Here is an 18,620-nt window from a genome sequence, read left to right on the forward strand (position 1 = left end):
ATAATCATAAAGCTGCGTATTCATTGGGCTGCAGTGACGGCGAGAGATCTCTCAGCCCCTTTAATGTGAGTGGCTCCTTGAATGCTGAGTGGAGAAGCATCCATGCTATTGGTTAGTTGACAAGTCAACCTGCCTTTTTCTTCTCCACATTGCGTCCCTTGTATTGCTGACCAGTCAACCTCTTCAAAGCCAGTTTCAAGCACCTTGCAACACCCTTCCTTGCTTGAAACCTCTTCAACTCCCAGATGCGTTCTCATATAATTATGCTTCTTCACTAGCAGAGATTTTGTGAGAATATCAGCCTTCTGGTCTTCGGATTTGCAATATTTTAACACAATTAAACCATCAGCAACTAGGCCACAAATAAAATGAAAACGAATGTCGATATGCTTTGTCCTCCCATGGTGTGTCGGGTTCTTTGCAATTTCTATAGCAGACCTGTTATCACACCACACTTCAATGGCTTTATCACCCTTCATTCCACAATCCTCCAGCATTCTTCTCAACCAGATTCCTTGACATGTTGCAGCAGTGGCAGCAACATATTCAGCTTCGGTTGTGCTTAGAGCTGTCACCTCTTGCTTCTTGGAACTCCATGAGATGGCCCATGAACTAAGATCAAAAACCATCCCTAAAGTGCTGCGTCTATCGTCTATCGAGCCTCCCCAATCACTGTCACTGTAACCCCTCAGCTTCCACTTTTTTACTTCAGTATAGTTTATTCCAAAGTTAGTTGTCCCTGCTATATACCTCAGTAGATACTTTGCAGCCCCGAGATGCGTTTTGGTAGGTTTGCTAACAAACCTTGAGAGTAAATTCACAGTGCAGGCAATGTCTGGGCGTGTGTGTGTTAGATACAACAGTCTTCCAATCAAGCTTATGTAAACCTTTGAATCAGCATCTCCTGAATTGTCATTGCTTTGGAGTTTCTCACTGCATTTCATAGGTGTGCAAACTGGGTTACAATGTTGCATCTGAAACAGCTTCAATGTCTCCTCTGCATATCTCCTTTGAGTAATGAAGATTTCTCTTTGATTTTGTTTCACTTCCAATCCTAGGAAGTAATTTAACAGCCCCAAATTTGTCATCTCAAAACAGTCCTTCATTTCTTGCTTAAAACTCTCCACCATTGCTTGAGATGAACTCAAATAAATAATATCATCCACGTAGATGCTCACCAAAAGCAGGTTACCATCTCCATCACTCCTTTTATATAGAGTATGTTCATTTGCACTCCTAATGAACCCTTTGCTCTGAAAATACCTGTCAATTTTCGAGTACCAAGCTCTAGGAGCTTGCCTCAGACCGTACAGGGCTTTTCTCAACTTGAGCACCTTATTCTCTTCTCCTTCCTTCTCATAACCAGTTGGCTATTCAACGTATACCTCTTCAAGTATTTCCCCATCCAAAAATGCCGACTTGATATTAAACTGATAGACCGACCACTCTTGTTGAGCTGCCACAGCAAAGAGAAGACGCATGGTCTCCATCCTAGCTACTGGTGCATAGATTTCATGGAAATCAACCCCTGCTTGTTGAGTGTAGCTCTTTGCGACCAAGAGGGCCTTGTGTCTTTGAACTCTTCCATGTGAGAGATACTTGGTCTTATACACCCATTTTAGCTGCACAAATTTCTTGTCATGAGGGAGATCAATCAATTCCCATGTGCCATTTCGTTCTATTGCATCCATCTCCTCTCTCATTGCTTCTCTCCACACCTCAGTCTTCACTGTTTCTTCGTATGTGGTTGGGTTGCAGACATTTAGAGCAAATGTGCAGCTCTCATAGATGTCCTTCAACAATTTCACCTTTCTCACTGGTGATTCTCCAACTTGATCAACACCATGATCAATGTCATCTCCTGCGTCTCCTTCTGTATTAACTGCATCATCTTCACCAATTTGAATTGTTGGAGATGAACTGGGACTCGGGCAAACGTCTTCACTTGAACAACATGCGTCTGCAGCTGAGTTTTCATAGAGAATCAGTGGAGAATGCCCAGTCTTTGACCTAGAATTCCAATCCCAACCTGCACCTTCATTAAATATTACATCTCTACTAATAGTAACCTTAGATGTAATGGGATTGTACAGCCGATATGCCTTAGAATTCAGGCAATATCCAATGAACACACATCTTTCAGATTTTGTGTCTAACTTTTGCAGTTTATTTGAGGAATTAAAGCATAAGCTATGCATCCAAAGACCCTGAGATGACTCACCTTGGGTTTGCAATTATGCCAAGCTTCATATGGTGTCAAGTTTCTCAGAGCACTAGTAGCTGATAAATTGATGAGATGCACAGCTGTATTCACTGCTTCTCCCCAAAAACAATTTGGCAACCTTCTATCCTTCATCAAAGCTCTGGCCATGTTCATAATGGTTATGTTCTTCCTCTCCGAGACGCCATTCTGTTGTGGTGAATATGGAGCAATGAGCTTCTTGATGACTCCGCAATCCTTACAAAAGGAATTGAAGTCATTGCCGATGAATTCTCCTCCTCTATCCATGCGCAACACCTTGATCTTCAAACCTGATTGAGTTTCCACCATATGTTTGAATGTTATGAAAGTTTGTAGTGCCTCAAACTTTTGCTTCAAACAATAGATCCAACACATTCGAGTGTGATCATCAACAAACAACAAGTAATACTTATTGCCACCCAAAGAACTCGTCTGCATAGGCCCACAAATGTCAGTGTGAATCAGTTGTAGAGGAGCATGAGCACTTCCCCCGGTCTTTGCTTGAAAGGATTTCCTCACTTGCTTCTCCATGGAACAGGTTTCACAATGATTCATCTTACCAATGTTGCCAAGCCCCAACACCAACTCACTACTCTTCATACTCCTTAATGCATCAAAATTCAAGTGGCCAAGCCTGAGATGCCATAACCTTGTTGTTTCCTTCACATTCATTGCAACATTTGCATGCCCTACATATGAGACGTTGAGTGGATACATGTTGTTTCTTATCCTAATTATCCTCGCCATTATGTCACTAGTTTTATCACTACGAATCACGCACTCACTTCTTGCAAATGTCAGTGAGTACCCGGTGTCTGCGAGCTAGCCAACACTCAGGAGATTGTGTGCCAACCCCGGAACATACTGTACACCATGCAATAGCTTGGTCCTTCCTCCAGATACAGCGAGTGACACTGTTCCTGTAATACCCTGAACCTTTGGATACCTGTTGGAAAATATATTCAGGGTATTACTATAGTTGCAGTAAGATTTTTCTACAGAGTAATCTTGTTGAGAAACCCCAAGTGGAAAGAATAAGGACCTAAGTGTAAAAGTTTTTAAAAGATTTTGGGTTAAAGAATAAATGAAAAGGATGGACATGAAATGTTTATGGAAACCGAGGACTGAAAGGTAAGATGGAAGGGATCTTTTTAAAATGTTGTGTTATAACCTGGGGACCGTTGGGTAATTTGAAAGGACCTTTTGAGAATACTATTTCATAATTCAAGGACCATTTGGGAGTTTTTCAGGGACGGTTTTGTAAGAAATTATGTTTTCAGGGACTAAAAGTGAATTTCGGCTGAAGAGTTAATTGAGAGAAAAATCTAGAACTTGTGTTGTTCATCTTCTTCTCCACCATTTTACTACAGTAACCCGAGAGTTAAAAAAAAAAAAATGAAGAAATGGGAGAAATTAGAGGTTTTTAAAGAGAAAGATTTGGAGATCGCCGGAGGGAGTTCGCCGGAGTGGTTACTTGCTTGGTAAGGGTTTCTTTGGTGTAGTTTTTGTTTAATGTTTGTGTATGTTTGGATGTATATATATATATTGTGGATTTGATGAAAAAAATGATAGATTTGAGTAGAAATAATCATGGTTTGTTGTTGATGGATGATGAATGCTTGAAGTTATTTGGAAAAATCTTGTATTTGAGTTGAAATTGCTTGAAATGGAGGATGAGATTTTCGGTTTTACTGTAGCAATTACTGTAGCACCGATGTTAGGGTTTGGTTTAGTTAATTAAGTTGATTATTATAATGATTAAGGTGTTAATGATGATGGTTGGATTGGAATTGGAATTGGGTTTGGATGAGAATTAAAGTGGTTGGGTTTAATTGAATTGATCTGGTCTGGGTTTGATCAAATCAAGTTGAGTGTGGTTGGACTTGAATGGTTTGGTTGAATTAAATTGGTTGAAGTTGATTTGGGTTTGGTTTAGATGTTGGGCTAAAGGTTTGGGCTGAACCAATTGGAAGAGAATTGGGTTCGGTTGAACCAAGCTGGTTCAACAGAATTTGTATAAAAATTAAGTTGGTTCAAGGCTAGTGGGTTTAATTAAACCTGGTTCAGTGAATTTGAGCTTGGTTCGAGTGGAATTGAGGTTGGTTCAGGTTGGTTCGAATGGTCTAGCCCAAATTGAGTTGGCTTAAGTGCGATTGGAGACCAATTTGATTATGCGATGTCGGGGTTTGAACCGATTGGAGTGAGTGGGCCCAATTGAGAGTCGGGTTATTGCTTTCATGTATTTTTTTCATTGGGTTCAATTATGTTTTTTTAGTTGTCATAATTGTTTATTTATTTTTATTATGTTATCCCGTTAGGTGTTGATTAGGCTTGGGAGGGAGTTCAGGGTCTAGCAGAAACCCAAGGAGACCGAGTGAGTTAGTAGTGGCTATTATTTTTAAATAAATAAATTATTATCATTATTTTTGAAATAATTGTTTAATGGCTAGTATTTTTGGAAATAAATGTTTAAGTATTTCATTTTATCATGTTTAATTGCGTATAAAGGTCGAAATATACTTATATTTATTTTTCCTATGATGTGCCATGATAACCCAGTATTGATACATCGGTTTTTGTATAATTATACATATTTGTGAATAGTGGAAATACATGTATACGTGATTTAATTATTCAATTCATGTATTTATTTTTGGATGGGTACATATGTTGCTTTTGATTTGGAATGATTTGTGAAATCATGTGGCGTATTAAAATGTTTTTTTACCGACAATATTTGTGGAATTGGTTTTTCATTCACGGTGTAGGAATGGTATCATGGATCTTTCTTGGTATTATGCATTGTTATACTTTTTGGCATTGGCTTTGTGGAAAAATAATGTTTATTTCCGTGATGTGAATACTTGTCCCGGAAAAAGGATCCCGTGTTATGATTTATACGAGATGGTATTATTCTTTGTATTTACTTGATGGTTTTGATGGTGACGGGCTAAGGCCCGACTACTGCAGTAGTGGGTCCCCACGGGCCAGCCTTTAGAGGTGGCGTGGTGGACCTGAGTATTGATTTCTACTAGGGGCCGGTTCGGTGGGAGTGGAGAGCCCTCGATCTGGATATTCATCGGGTAGCCGGGGGTCACGCGACCGGTGAACCCGATGGGTCAACGATGAGGACATGAGTTCCTTGACGGCTCGAACCTAGCCGCGACCACGGCGAAGGTTTAGAGAGTTTTTCTAGACCATGTTATCTTTGGGTGAGTGTTGGGTATTCATTTGTATTTTTGAATTTGAGATTTATGTTATTTTTTTGAATTGTGATGAGGGTAGTCTCTCACAAAATTTGTGTTTTCTGAGAAAATCAAATTGATGTTGATTTATGTTGAATTTATATTTCAAGAGTTCTTTAAAAATTGTATTTTTGTTAGGATTCCAGTATTTTTGGAAAAAGTTGGAAAAATTATTTGAGCGGTTGGTATTTATATACTTTATATACACTATATTTAAGTATTTGAAATTATTAAGCCACTCTGACCAACTGAATGTCTCTGTAAAGTGCAGGGAGCGGGACCCTAGATTGCCTGATCGAGTATAGAGCTAGTCAGGGTTGAGTCCAGGACTGCAGTGGGTCCCATATCTTTCTTTCTATTTATTGGTGTCGTGATCTTGTAGCGGTTGTACCCGCAAATTTGAGTTATTGTATTCATGATATTTATGTATTTGAACCTGTAGTTGGAGTGAAGTTGTAAATTGCGATTTGTAGGTCTGATTTTGTTTAATACAGGGTGTCAGTTTCCAGTTAAAAGGGAATTTTAACTGATGGGTGCCACATTTACCTCGGTAGAAGGGGTGGGTGTGACAGTTCCTCTCCCTTGAACAACCATCTCCTTATTATCTCCCAGACTTATATTGATCTTTTGGGTTTCATCAAGATTTGAGAACAACTCCCTTGCACCGGTCATGTGATTGGAGCATCCGCTGTCCAACAACCACACCGATGTGACATTCTCACCCTCTTCACACATAGCCATGAATAGATTGCTTACATCTTTCTCCTCAGCGACCATTGTAGCTTCCTTTTCTGTGTTCTTGTCTTTATAACAACAGTCCATCTTCATGTGGCCAAACTTCTTGCATATATGACATTGTATGTTCCCTTTGTAACTCCTTTGTTCACCTTGTTGTTGCCGATTCTCACTAGATCGACCTCTTCCCCTTCCTCTGAATCTCCCTCAAGAGCATCCTCTTCCTCGATCTCTTGAAGCAAACTTTTCTTTGTCTTTGCTTCCTGTCGCTTCACCCTTAACATGAAATGCTTTTTTTCCTTCTCGGACTGGTCATCAGCATGTCTCAGCAGCCTAGCTTCGTGAGCAAGCAGCGAATCACTCAAATCTTCCATTGTGAGTTTGGTGAGGTCCTTGGACTCCTCAATGGCAGTCACGACATGGTTAAATTTGGGTCCTAAGCTCCTCAACAGCTTCCCAACAACCATAGCTTCTGAGATAGTGTCTCCCAAGCTCTTCATTTGGTTTGCCACCTCTTGAACCCTTGTAATGTAGCTCTGAACTCCTTCATTCCCTTTTATTCTGAGATTCTCAAAGTCCTGTCTCAGTGTTTGAAGCTTGACAGCCACCACTTTCGGGTTCCCTTGAACGACCTTTTTCAACGCAGTCCATGCCTCAGTGGCTGTGTTTGCTGAAGCAATGCGTGCAAGAATGGGCCATGAGAGAGCTTGATGTATGAAGAACAGCGCCTTGGCATCCTTCTTCCTGTTCTCTCTCACTTTTTCTTCATCTTCCTTCTCTGAAAAACCTTTCTCCACAAGCTCCCATAGGTCTTGTGATCTAAACAGAGTCTTCGTCATGGGACACCAAAGATCATAGTCTTCCCCATCAAAGATGGGCATAGCTGGTCCTGAAATCCCTCCTGGTATATTACTGCTGGATGCCATGGATGTTTGACAAGAACCAGCTCTGATACCACTGTTCAGGATCGACCTGTTAAAGTTCAGTATCCAAAATGATACAGTTTCAATGACCAGCAGAAGACTAAGCTTGAAGGAGGAGAAAAGTTATTTTTCTTGAGAGAATCACTTGCCCTTCATTGGGCTAAACCAAATCTATTAAAAGTTTTCAAAAAGTTTCTCATCATGACATTCTAGTTCCAAGACAAAACAACGTTAATAAACCTAGTACTATAAAGATAATCATAAAGCTGCGTATTCATTGGGCTGCAGTGACGGCGAGAGATCTCTCAGCCCCTTTAATGTGAGTGGCTCCTTTAATGCTGAGTGGAGAAGCATCCATGCTATTGGTTAGTTGACAAGTCAACCTTCCTTTTTCTTCTCCACATTGCGTCCCTTGTATTGCTGACCAGTCAACCTCTTCAAAGCCAGTTTCAAGCACCTTGCAACAAACACAAACGCACAAAGATGAAAGCAACAGAAATCAAAATCAAATGAACCATAAGGCACACAAATTGTTTATAATTTAATCCAGTAGAACACTAGAACTCAATCATCATTTGGAGTGATTGAAATTATTACCAAGGTGTAGAACACATAGATCACTAATGTAATTTTAATAAAATAGACTAATCAGCTAAAGGCAAAGTAGAAGCAAGTGGGCATTCTTTGCTTGAAAAATGAATGACCAAGTGGCAGTAAGCTGAAATCAACCACACGGGGTCTTCCCTTGACTTTGAGTGACCTCAATCTCGGGAACCTTGCGGCCATCCGTTCCGGCCTCACAACATAACAATTGCCAATGAAAGGTAGTTCATCTTGCCAAATAGATAAAAAGCATAACTAAAAAACTCTATCCTTATGAGCCGTAGGGTTAGGGCTTGGCTAATGATTCCCTCCCGGATCTAACCTTAAACAAGAAGCATGAACAAAGCTCCAAACTTTCTCTCAAATTCTACACCATGTCTCTGTATCCACAAGAGTTAGGGTTATCAGCTGAGACTTTTCACAGATTTCAGCTATACCTTACAATACTTGCATGAAACCACAAGAAATCCACATGCTATCAATTATTTTCAGTTCAAGTACAGTATAAATCACCAAAGACACACATCAAAATCCCGCAAAGCAACTCGAGAATCTCTTAAATTTAAATAAATAAGAGCAAATCACACATTATACTTTTTCCTACCCCCAAATTTTGCACAATATATATATATACATGAATATGATCTACTTGGTAACCCATTCCCTCTGAGTCGCAACCCCACCTACTTCAACATCCATCTCATTGATAATTTTTCTGCCAACTCTTTCATTACAAATGGCGCTTTCAATCGTCTTGCCTGCATTGACTTTTTTTGGCAATGATTTGAATCGTATTGTTTTTAATGATATTGTCTTTGATACCAATGCGAAGAATGATTGGATTTGGGGTCCCTGCTCTAACCGAGCTTCAACTGTGGCTGTCGTTTATGATTACCTTAACTCTGGGGGTCTTAACCATTTTGCATGGCATGGTTAGCAATGCATCTGGAATCTTAAGGTTGCCCCTAAAACTAAGGTTTTCCTCTGGAAATTGGCTCATGGTAAACTTGTCACTTGGGACTATCTATACAGCTTAAACATTGGGCAGGCTACTATGTGCCACTTCTGTGGCCTCCACCCTGAAACCGCAACTCATCTGATTTGGAATTGTCGGCATTCTGCTAATTGTTGGTTTAGCATCCTTCGCTAGTTGGGTTTGCACCATTCCTACTTCCCTTAGCTTGCCTTTGGTTCTTGGCTCACTTCTGGCCTTCCCCATCATATCAATGGTGTTTTTGCCAGGGCCTTAATTGCTACTACCGCCTGGCAAATCTGGACTACTAGATGTAATCTGGTATTTCGGCAACAATCTCCAAATTTCAACCTTATTCCTCATCTGGCCCACTTCTCCATTATGGTCTCCACTGATGTTGCCTGGGATCCGCAATCAGGTATAGCTGGCTTTAGGTTTGTTATTTATACTAATCAGCTTGTTGTTCTTCTTGCAGGTGCTGCGGGAGATTCATGCTCATCTTCCCTTGAAGCTGAACTTCGTGCAATCCTTCTTGCTTTGGAGCACTGTCACATTAACAAATGGATCCCTAGCTCTCTCTTCTCTGACTACTCCTGTGCTATTCAGCTTCTCAAGAACTTCAACAATATTACCGCCTGGAGGCTTGCAACCACTATCAGATCCATCAACTCTATCACTAATCTCTGGGATGATTTCTCATTTGCTCATATCCAACGTGATCTCAATATTGTTGCTGATCAGCTTGCCCGTTTTGGCATTGTCAATCCTCAAATATCGCTTTTTGCTCAAGAACGTGACCGGCCTCACTGGCTCGAAGATGTCTGCTCCGCTTCATGTTTTTCTTTCTAATTTGTTTTTTGTTGCTCCTTTAGCTCTTGGCAGCTCATTTTGCAAAAAAAAAAGAAGTTTAAAAAAAATCCTCCTTTCTCAAAGAAAAAAAAAACACAAAGAAAACCTCCAAAAACCACAACAAAGACCAAGCCTAAATCTGTGCGAAATCCGAACAAATTTATAAGAAAAAAAAATCTCGTAACAAAGGAAGCAAATTCAGGAATCAATGGATTCAAGACAGAAGCATATATACCAAACACAAGAGGAATCAATAAGGGCCTGTTTGGATTCAGAAATGATTCCTACGTAATTTACTACAGGAAAAATTCCTACATAATTAGTGTTTGGATGTGCGCAGGAATTTTTCTATAGGAATTTTTAATTTTAAAAATAAAACTAGCCATTAGAGTTTATAGCCGTTGGAGTTTTATGAAAACTAGCCGTTACCAATCTCTCTATTTAAAGCCAACACTCTTATGCCATTTGTAAACTTATCCCTTCATCTTAAACTTTTATGTCTCAAACTCTTTTGTTTCAATATGGATTTGGATCAATGGAGAAAGCTTAATGAAGATGATGACGAATTCATGTTCACCATTTTACCAAGTTTATTTCCTGTAAGTTCAGAAACTAGGTCTTGTCATACATCAATATTAACAGGCGATGCATATGTTCAAGAGATTCTTCAAGGTCATGAGGCACATTGTAAGCATGAATTTCATATGGAGCCTCGTATATTTCAAGCACTTGCTAATTGTTTAAGAGAAAGATTTCTTCTTCGAAGCTAGAAAAGGGTTACAATCGAGGAACAACTAGCAATGTTCATGTACACTCTTACGCACAACGCTAGTAATCGTGATGTGCAAGAACGTTTTCAACATTCAGTAGAAACAGTTAACCGTTATTTTAAAAAAGTGCTTGAAGCTATTACTACTCTTGCGACTACATATATAGAATTGCCACCAACAACTACATCACCAGTTATCCAGAATAATAGACATTTTTTTCCATATTTCAAGGTTAGAAATCTTTATACAGACTTTTTATTTATTATTTACGTTTTTTATATATTCTCTTAACAAATCTTATGAGTTTTTTATTTTAGGATTGTATTGGTGCTATTGATGGAACATGTTCCAATCACTATTTCTTTGTCTTTGCAAGATCCTTAAAGATATAGAAAACAAACATTATCCCAGAATATCATGGTCGCATGCGATTTTAACCTACGTTTTGTAAATGTTCGAGCTGGTTGGGAAGATTATGCTTCTGATGCTAGAGTACTTCAGCATTCAATCGATCAAGGCTTCCATGTCCCCCCTAATAAATATTACCTAGTGGATGCAGGATATACAAATACTCCAAGTTTTATTGCTCTATACCGAGGCGTGCGTTATCACTTACAAGAGCAAGGACGGACAGGATGTAGACCAAGTAATTACAAAGAACTATTTAATTTGTGACGTTCTTCATTGGGAAATCATGTTGAACGCATTATTGGTGTCTTGAAGATGAGATTTCCTATATTTAAAGTTGCGACCTTTCATCCAATAGATTCCCAAACTGATATAGTAGTTGCTGCATGTGTCTTGCATAATTTTATATGTATACACAATGACACGGATGAAATCGAAGAAATCAATAATGCAGGTGACGAAATAGCAATGCAAATGTGGAACTATGATCATATTGCAGGTGCTCATAAAAGAGATGAAATAGCAATGCAAATGTGGAATGATTACTGTAATTATCGTAGAAATGTAACTTAATTGATGTGTAAGTTTATCGATGTTGTTTTATTTTAGGGTTGCAATTATCAGTATGTAACTTTATCAATGTTGCCTTATTTATAAAATCCTCTTTCTTGTTATTAAGGAATAGGATAGCCACAAATAATTCAAAAACTTATCAGCAAATAAACAAGTATATCTCAAACAAATAAATACATGTCATAAACATAATGTCTTACATAAAAGATGCAAGTCATTTAAACATAACGTCTTACATTAAACATAATGTTTTACATGTAACTAAATATTAAAAACATAGAACATAACATTATTTTTAATTAATCATTTGCCGAATCCACAATACTTTCTGTTCTTCATTGATGAGACTCAAGAAGATTTCACGATTATCCTTATCTTTAAACAATGTTGTAATTTTAAGAAAATCTTCATCTAGAAATTGATCACACAACACATTAAATGCCGCCATGCATTCTCCAATGGTGTACTTCTCCTCTACCCGGTTCATTTTCATAGCATCAATATATCTATCCGTCTCAGCTCGACGCATATCTATATATTGTTCTAGGAATGACTCTTGAACATTTTTTCGCTTTCGGTTCTTTTTTCCTTCTTTGCACTTCATCTCCTAACCTTTGTCGGCTTGCACTACATGAGTTTTGGGGTTGTGAAATATTTGGTTGACTGCATGGAGGCTCCACTTGTGCAAAATCAGGATCCTCTATCTCTATTTTGGGTGTAGACAATGATTGAATGGGATCATTTGGAGCCGGAATGCTTGGAGATGGAGTGTCCATTGGCACATTTGCATAATAGTCTACATCACAAGAGCGTCTTCCTTCTGCATATCTCCCTGTGTAATAAATGTACAAATTATTATAAAATATATGAACAAATCTTTAAAGCAAACATTAGTAAACAACACTTTCTTACCCTCATAAATCTCCTATAGTGCCGTGAAATATTGAAAGGGTTTTTTATGCCATCTTCTAGCTTTTTTATTTCTCTGCATATTTTGGTGAAAATGATTAAGATAAATTATTGTACAAAGTTTATAAATTATGTGATAAAAATATATACCTCAAGTAGTGGTGCCCAAACTTCTTAAGTGGCTTCAACCATATTAATTTTCATAATCCCATCCAACGCCACTCAATTCGGTAAAGCCCTTCAGAAGCTTGTAAATCTTTTTCAACTCTTGCTCTAGTGCTTTAACTTGTACAACAGTGCATTTTAAATTAGGGAATTTCGTTACCATGTCACACAATATTCTATTCCATGCCTCTTTAGTCCATCCATTTTGTGAGCGGTACGCGGGAACATTATAATCACCTAATAATTTCACTAGATGATCCCTATGATTTTCATTCCATTTGGCCCTTGTGTCAATCTTCTCTTGATTTGCCATCTATACAAAGCAATACAAATGATAAGAATTTGATTAGTAAAATAAAATAAAAATAAATTAGAGAATGTTTTGTGGTCTTCTCTTTAAAGGTTTACATCAGTTACCTGTGCCAAGGTTGATCATGTATTTTGTTCTAGTACTCAGGTTAAGTATATGCTACATTTCTTTCAAAAGTTCTGCACCAACTATTAATTATAGGATGTACAATGTTCAATCCCAGTGTTTATGTGGAGTTCTTTTTGTTTGTCTGGGTGGTGATGGGAGTTTCTGTGACTGTTGATTTTGTTCAGACCAATTCATTTGCTTCTGTTGGAGTGACTTTGTTTTGCTTCTGTTGTCCAATTTTCCAATTAAATTGGCTACTAGGATCTTCTTATAAAGTATGAATGATGGTTCTCCTGATCTTCAGACTGATCAACATTGCTGTCATGCTTGCATGATTACTCTTATGTTTTCTGTACCAAAAAGGTTCTATGCTTCCTTATAATAGATTAACTTATCTGAATTTCTAGAGCCTGTTCTGAACTTTGTTTTTCATATTTGATTATGTATATTGCATCATCTCCATTAAAGATAAGATAATGTTTTGAATCTTTTCACTTATTTCTTCCTCCTTCCAGTGAGAGTAATGGACATAGTTTGAATTTATTTCATTAGGTTAGTAACCTAAAAATTTTATCCTTTCTCTTTTTTTTTTTCTAGTGAGAGTTAAGGATATACTTAGAATTTGTTTCATCAGGTTAGTAACCTAAAAAATCTTATCCTTCTTCTTGAGAGTTGGAACCCACCCACTAGCACTAAAATTATCAGATTAGACAAAAATTTGTAAAGCCTTAACCCATGCATGCCTAAATTTGGTTTTGAAGTAGTCATGCTATCTGTTTGACCTAATTGGGTATTATTATGAATGGATCAATGATCTCAAGCTAGTTTGTAGAATGTGTATTGAATTGAACATCACATGGAATCAAGTTCTTATTCATCTTCTTGTTCATGCTAAACTATTCAATGAAATTCACCACAAAAGGAATGGCGGTTGTGCATTAGTTTCAATGAATTAAAATAACAGTATATTAATTTTGGCTCCAAAAATGAATGAATGAATAAATAAATAAATAAATGAGAGAAATGATAAAGGATTTTAAATGGGAATGAAGAGAGTGTGAGGGCCAGAGCTTTGGGAAAACACAACTGGTTTAAAGATCCAACCATAAAGATGGGATACAAGCAATCGCAAACCTATGATTATGACAAAATCCATTACATTACTCACACTCCATGCATGATAATCGATTAGAATATTACTTCAATTCTCTGTTTTTTTTTTAAAAAAAAATTAGTTTTTGATTAATAAAATGAAATTGCATTCACTGAATTTCGGCAGGTCAATGTTCAACAGCCTCTTCAGAATGCAGTATTCTTGAACAAAATTCAACTAGGATTGATCTTGAACTAGAACAAGGTCTCTCCAAACATACTATTTTGTCTTGACATGACATTCATTGTTTTGCAGGATTGGCTACTGGGGTGTTAAATCTTTCTATTGTCATTCCTCAGGTATTCAACTAATCAATAATAAGGCATGTTATTTGGTTGTGTGAGAGACTGGTTTATTAAATTTTTGGTTGAATCAGTAATCTTTGTTAGCCAAATTAAATCTAAACTATAATTTTCAACAAACTCTGACTAATGTGCCAAATTCATAAGCACAATTAATCTAGAAAAGTAATGGTTGTTATACATAGATAAGGCATAACACATGTAGCTATATTGTTTGTCTCATTTATGTTGTGATTTACATCGATCATTGGTAATTTGATTGGTTTTTAATATGCTAAAATAGCAGCTGAATGGAATAACTGAATTTCTATAAACATAACACAAAATATATATGAATAAATAAATAAACCTTACTGGTAGTAGCTAAATTTGATCATAGTTCATTTGCTTAGCTTGGCTTATCCAAACTATGCACACTCCTAAAAGCAGTAACAACAGATGAAAAACTCCATCAAGCAAATTTCATTTTTCTCTACTTTCCTTCATTCGTGGGATTCAACAAATATAATTAACATAAACCATGAATGACACAGACGTAATCCAAAACACACCCATCTTAACAAAGTTCAAACCAAAGAATATAGACACCCATAGAAACTCAAATCAAAACAAAATCACAGCACTATAACATGGAATTCCCGGCATAAAACCCTAGAGAGAAGGGGAAAGAGAAGTACCAAAGGCCTTGAATTGGATTGAAGAGGAGATAGAGAGATCATCGCCGATGATCGGAGCAGCGGAGTGGGGATGCAAGCCCTAATCCGAGGAAGCAAAAGAACAACCTGATGAGCGGTGACCGGGCCGGAGGCATCGTCACCGGGCTGGAAACATCGTCACCGGATCGAAGACGTGCCGGCCTACCCTACCTTTTTCCTTTGTCCAATGGCCCAAGAAGCAAGGTAGTAGCCCCAAACCCCAACCCAAAAAACAAAGGAACAAAATATTTTGGTCTCACCACTTTAAAATATTCCTATGGAATCCTATGTTTACATAGTAATTTTACCCTAAGAAAACAATGTCCAAACACCCATTACTACAAATTCCTATGTAATACTAAATTTCATAGGAATGAACACTATTCCTATGGAATGTAGGACCATCCAAACAGGGCCTAAATTGATCCAAATTTGGACGGATTGAAGCTCTGATCTCTTGCTTCCCTTCTCTTCTCTCTCTCTCTCTCTCTCTCTCTCTCTCGCTCGCTCGCTCAAACGGGAGGGCCGGGCTAGAATCACTTGGTTTATTACTGCATGTGGAGTTTTATTATTTTTTAAAATATAAAATTATAAAATATAATTTTATAAAAATTGATTATAACTATTTTTTATAGCCAGTTATCATATAGTTTTTAGTATGTATAATACTCGAATTGATCCTTCTATTTTTCTCTCTCTTCCCTTTTGGTCACTTTATTCATAAATGCTCCAAATTAGTCCCAATAGTATTGAAAACGGGCCCACTTAGTCTTTTCTACAATTAAAAATAAATCAACTAGTCATTGTATTTATAAAAATAGAGGGACTAGTTAGAAAGAGATTAATATTAGAAGGACTAAGTGAGCCCATTTTCAAAAATAGAGAAACTAATTAGAAGTATTTCTAAGTAGAGAGTCCAAAAAAGAAGAGAGAGGAAAGTAGAGGGATCGATTCAGGTATTATATCTTTTAGTTAACGCATGTGAGACTAAATGTGAGAGAAAATGAAAAAATTGAGCAGAGAAATAAAGTATGCTAAGGAAATGGGAAAGAATGGAAACACTGTTGTGAGGAAATCAAGAGTCAAAGGAAATTAGATAACGTTGGTCGTGATCTCAAGAGTTTGTTGTGATGCTCCAAATCTTCACCGTCTTTTTAGCAGGGTAGTCAGACCTGGATCAGGCCGATCGGTTCAACTGGAAAAACCGAGAACCGACCATGTGGCCGCTCTGGGTATACCCCATTGAACCAGACATGGAAAAACCCGGTGACCTAAGCGGTTCAGCTGGGAACCAGTCAACCCAACCGAGTCAACCGAGTCACAATATTAAAAAAAAATTTGACAGTATTTTATACTTTATTATTATTTTTTCATTAAAAACGACAAAATCATATATATTTATTAACATTAATTTTCAATTTATAATCAATAAATAGAATTACAATATATATATATATATATCATAAACATAACAACAAAAATTAACATTTAAAAATAAAATCCATTAGTATGTTATGGTAAATATTTTCTAAAAATTTATTTTATTCAAGAAAATAAAATAATAACTGAGTGTAATTTTATTATAAAATATAAAAATAAAATATTCTAACTAAATAGAAAAATATAAGAAAATTTAAACCATAATAAAAACTCAATTGAGACCTGGTAAATTATATAATTTATTAATAAATGTACAATTATATAAAAGAATAAGAATTAGTGAATTAAATTTCTTATCTATTCTAACAAAATCAACCAATAAACAAACAAATAAATAAAAAACACTTCAATAATTATATATTAATATATTAAATATGTAAATATTTTAAAAAATGTAAAAATAAATGACATAATTAGAAAATACTAGTGTATATAAGGTGATTTATCGGTTTAAATATCAAATTTGAGTAGTTTTTTATACTATAACTATGGTTTTAATATTATATTTGTTCATTATTAATTATTATAATATTTTTTATACTTTATTATTGACCCCGGTTCAATCCCAGTTTGACTCGATCAAACCCATTGACCCCTAACCCTTGAGTTTAGCAGGGTCAATGCCCGAATCGGATCTGACAACCTTGCTTTTTAGTGAGAACTCAAATAACAATAATCACAAATGACATAGAGAAAAAACCCAATTATTCCTTCCTAAATAACTTACCCTTAGGGGGCGTTTGGTTCGCGGTAATGTGCAAATATTACCGGGAATCTGGTGGTAATCTGTTCAGATTACCATGTTTGGTACTGTAGCAGTGGTAATGTTGATGGTAATGTAAGATTACCAATAGTGAAATATTACCAAGTAAAGTGGTAATCACATTACCACCAAAACAGGTGTCCATCCAGATTACCAGGTTGGTGGTAATCTGGCATGTATTTTTTTTCCAATTATACCCCCATTACTTTAATGTAATTCCTTATCAAACCTAGGGTTTTCATTATCTCTTTTATTAGCCGCCACCATCAACCTATCGGTCGACACCATCCGCATCTCCACGCCGCCGTCCCGCCGCTCCGCCATCCCACCTCACCTCCGTGCCACCTCGCCGGCGTGCTGCTTCTTTGTTGGGCAGCCTCTCCGTCGTGGCACCACGTCGCCGCTCCACCATGAGCCTCATCTCCTTGCTGCTATATCGTTGCTCCACCGTGCTCATCTCCTTGCCGCTGCGTCATCGCTCCGCCTAAGCCTCACCGCCGGTATTCTTTTGTTTTCTATTTTTTGGTTCATATTGTGATCTCTCGGGTGTTTTAATTAGTGTTGTTTGAGAAAAGAAGAGATGTAAATTTCTTGATGCCTTTGAGAAATTAGTGTTGTTTGGGCTGTCGATATTTTCATTGTCTTTTTTCCTTTTTGTGACTTCTGTTGGTCATTGAGATTTTTTGAAATTTAATAAATTATGGTTCTTATAATTCTGTCCAGAATTATGGTTCTTATATTGATTGGTGCTTGTTATTCTTTTTCTAAAAAAGAAGGGATTTTGGAGCTTTTTCTTCATTTGAATTAATTGGATATTGATTGATTCCTCTGTTATACATGTGAATTGGAGATTGATTGATTTTGGTGCTTGTTATAATTCTGATGGTCTGATATTGATTGGTGCTTATTATTCTTTTTCTGAAAAGAAAAAAAAAAAAGGGATTTTGGAGCTTTCTCTTCATTTGACACGGAGATTGATTGATTCCTCTGTTATACATGTGAACGTTTTTCTTTCTTGAGATTTTGCATTTGCTGAAGAATCTCTGGTTTTTTCCTTTTATATTTTTTGGTTTTTTCATGATTATATGTATGAAATTATTTTTTGGTTTCCTCCACTCATTGTTGCTTTCTGGATTTGGCTATCATTAGGCATTTGTCTTCTTTAATTCTTTTATGGAGGTTTTGGGTTAATGATATCTGTTCTTATATGAACATTTTTTGATGGTTCTGAGGTTTATTATCACTTAACTAACTCATCTCAAAGATTGCCCACTTATTAATTTTAATACGGGTACTTTTGCAAAGAAGTGGTTTATGATTGTAAACAACCCCTTTATATGAACCTTTTTTTTAATATATAGTTGGGTTTGTTCTTAGTTGATGTTGTTGAATGTGCAATCCATTAGTCTTATGTCTTCTATGTTAAAATGAAATATCTCAAAATCTCCATTTGG

The 18,620-nt window shown here is 36.9% G+C and overlaps 1 protein-coding gene across 1 annotated transcript; it reads right to left on the bottom strand.

Moving 5' to 3' along the window:
* Positions 1 to 20: 20 nt before the first annotated feature.
* On the bottom strand, positions 21 to 1,130 carry LOC120270389 (uncharacterized mitochondrial protein AtMg00810-like). Its single transcript, XM_039277383.1, has one exon. It carries the CDS (start codon positions 1,128 to 1,130, stop codon positions 21 to 23), a length of 1,110 nt encoding a protein of 369 aa, XP_039133317.1.
* Positions 1,131 to 18,620: the final 17,490 nt, after the last annotated feature.

This window comes from Dioscorea cayenensis, chromosome 10 (genome assembly GCF_009730915.1).
Source record: "Dioscorea cayenensis subsp. rotundata cultivar TDr96_F1 chromosome 10, TDr96_F1_v2_PseudoChromosome.rev07_lg8_w22 25.fasta, whole genome shotgun sequence".
Lineage (NCBI taxonomy): Eukaryota > Viridiplantae > Streptophyta > Magnoliopsida > Dioscoreales > Dioscoreaceae > Dioscorea > Dioscorea cayenensis.

What these genes read in the sequence shown, in the direction of transcription:
- LOC120270389 (XM_039277383.1), bottom strand. Translation starts at nt 1,130, where the DNA reads ATGGTGGAGAGTTTTAAGCAAGAAATGAAGGACTGTTTTGAGATGACA.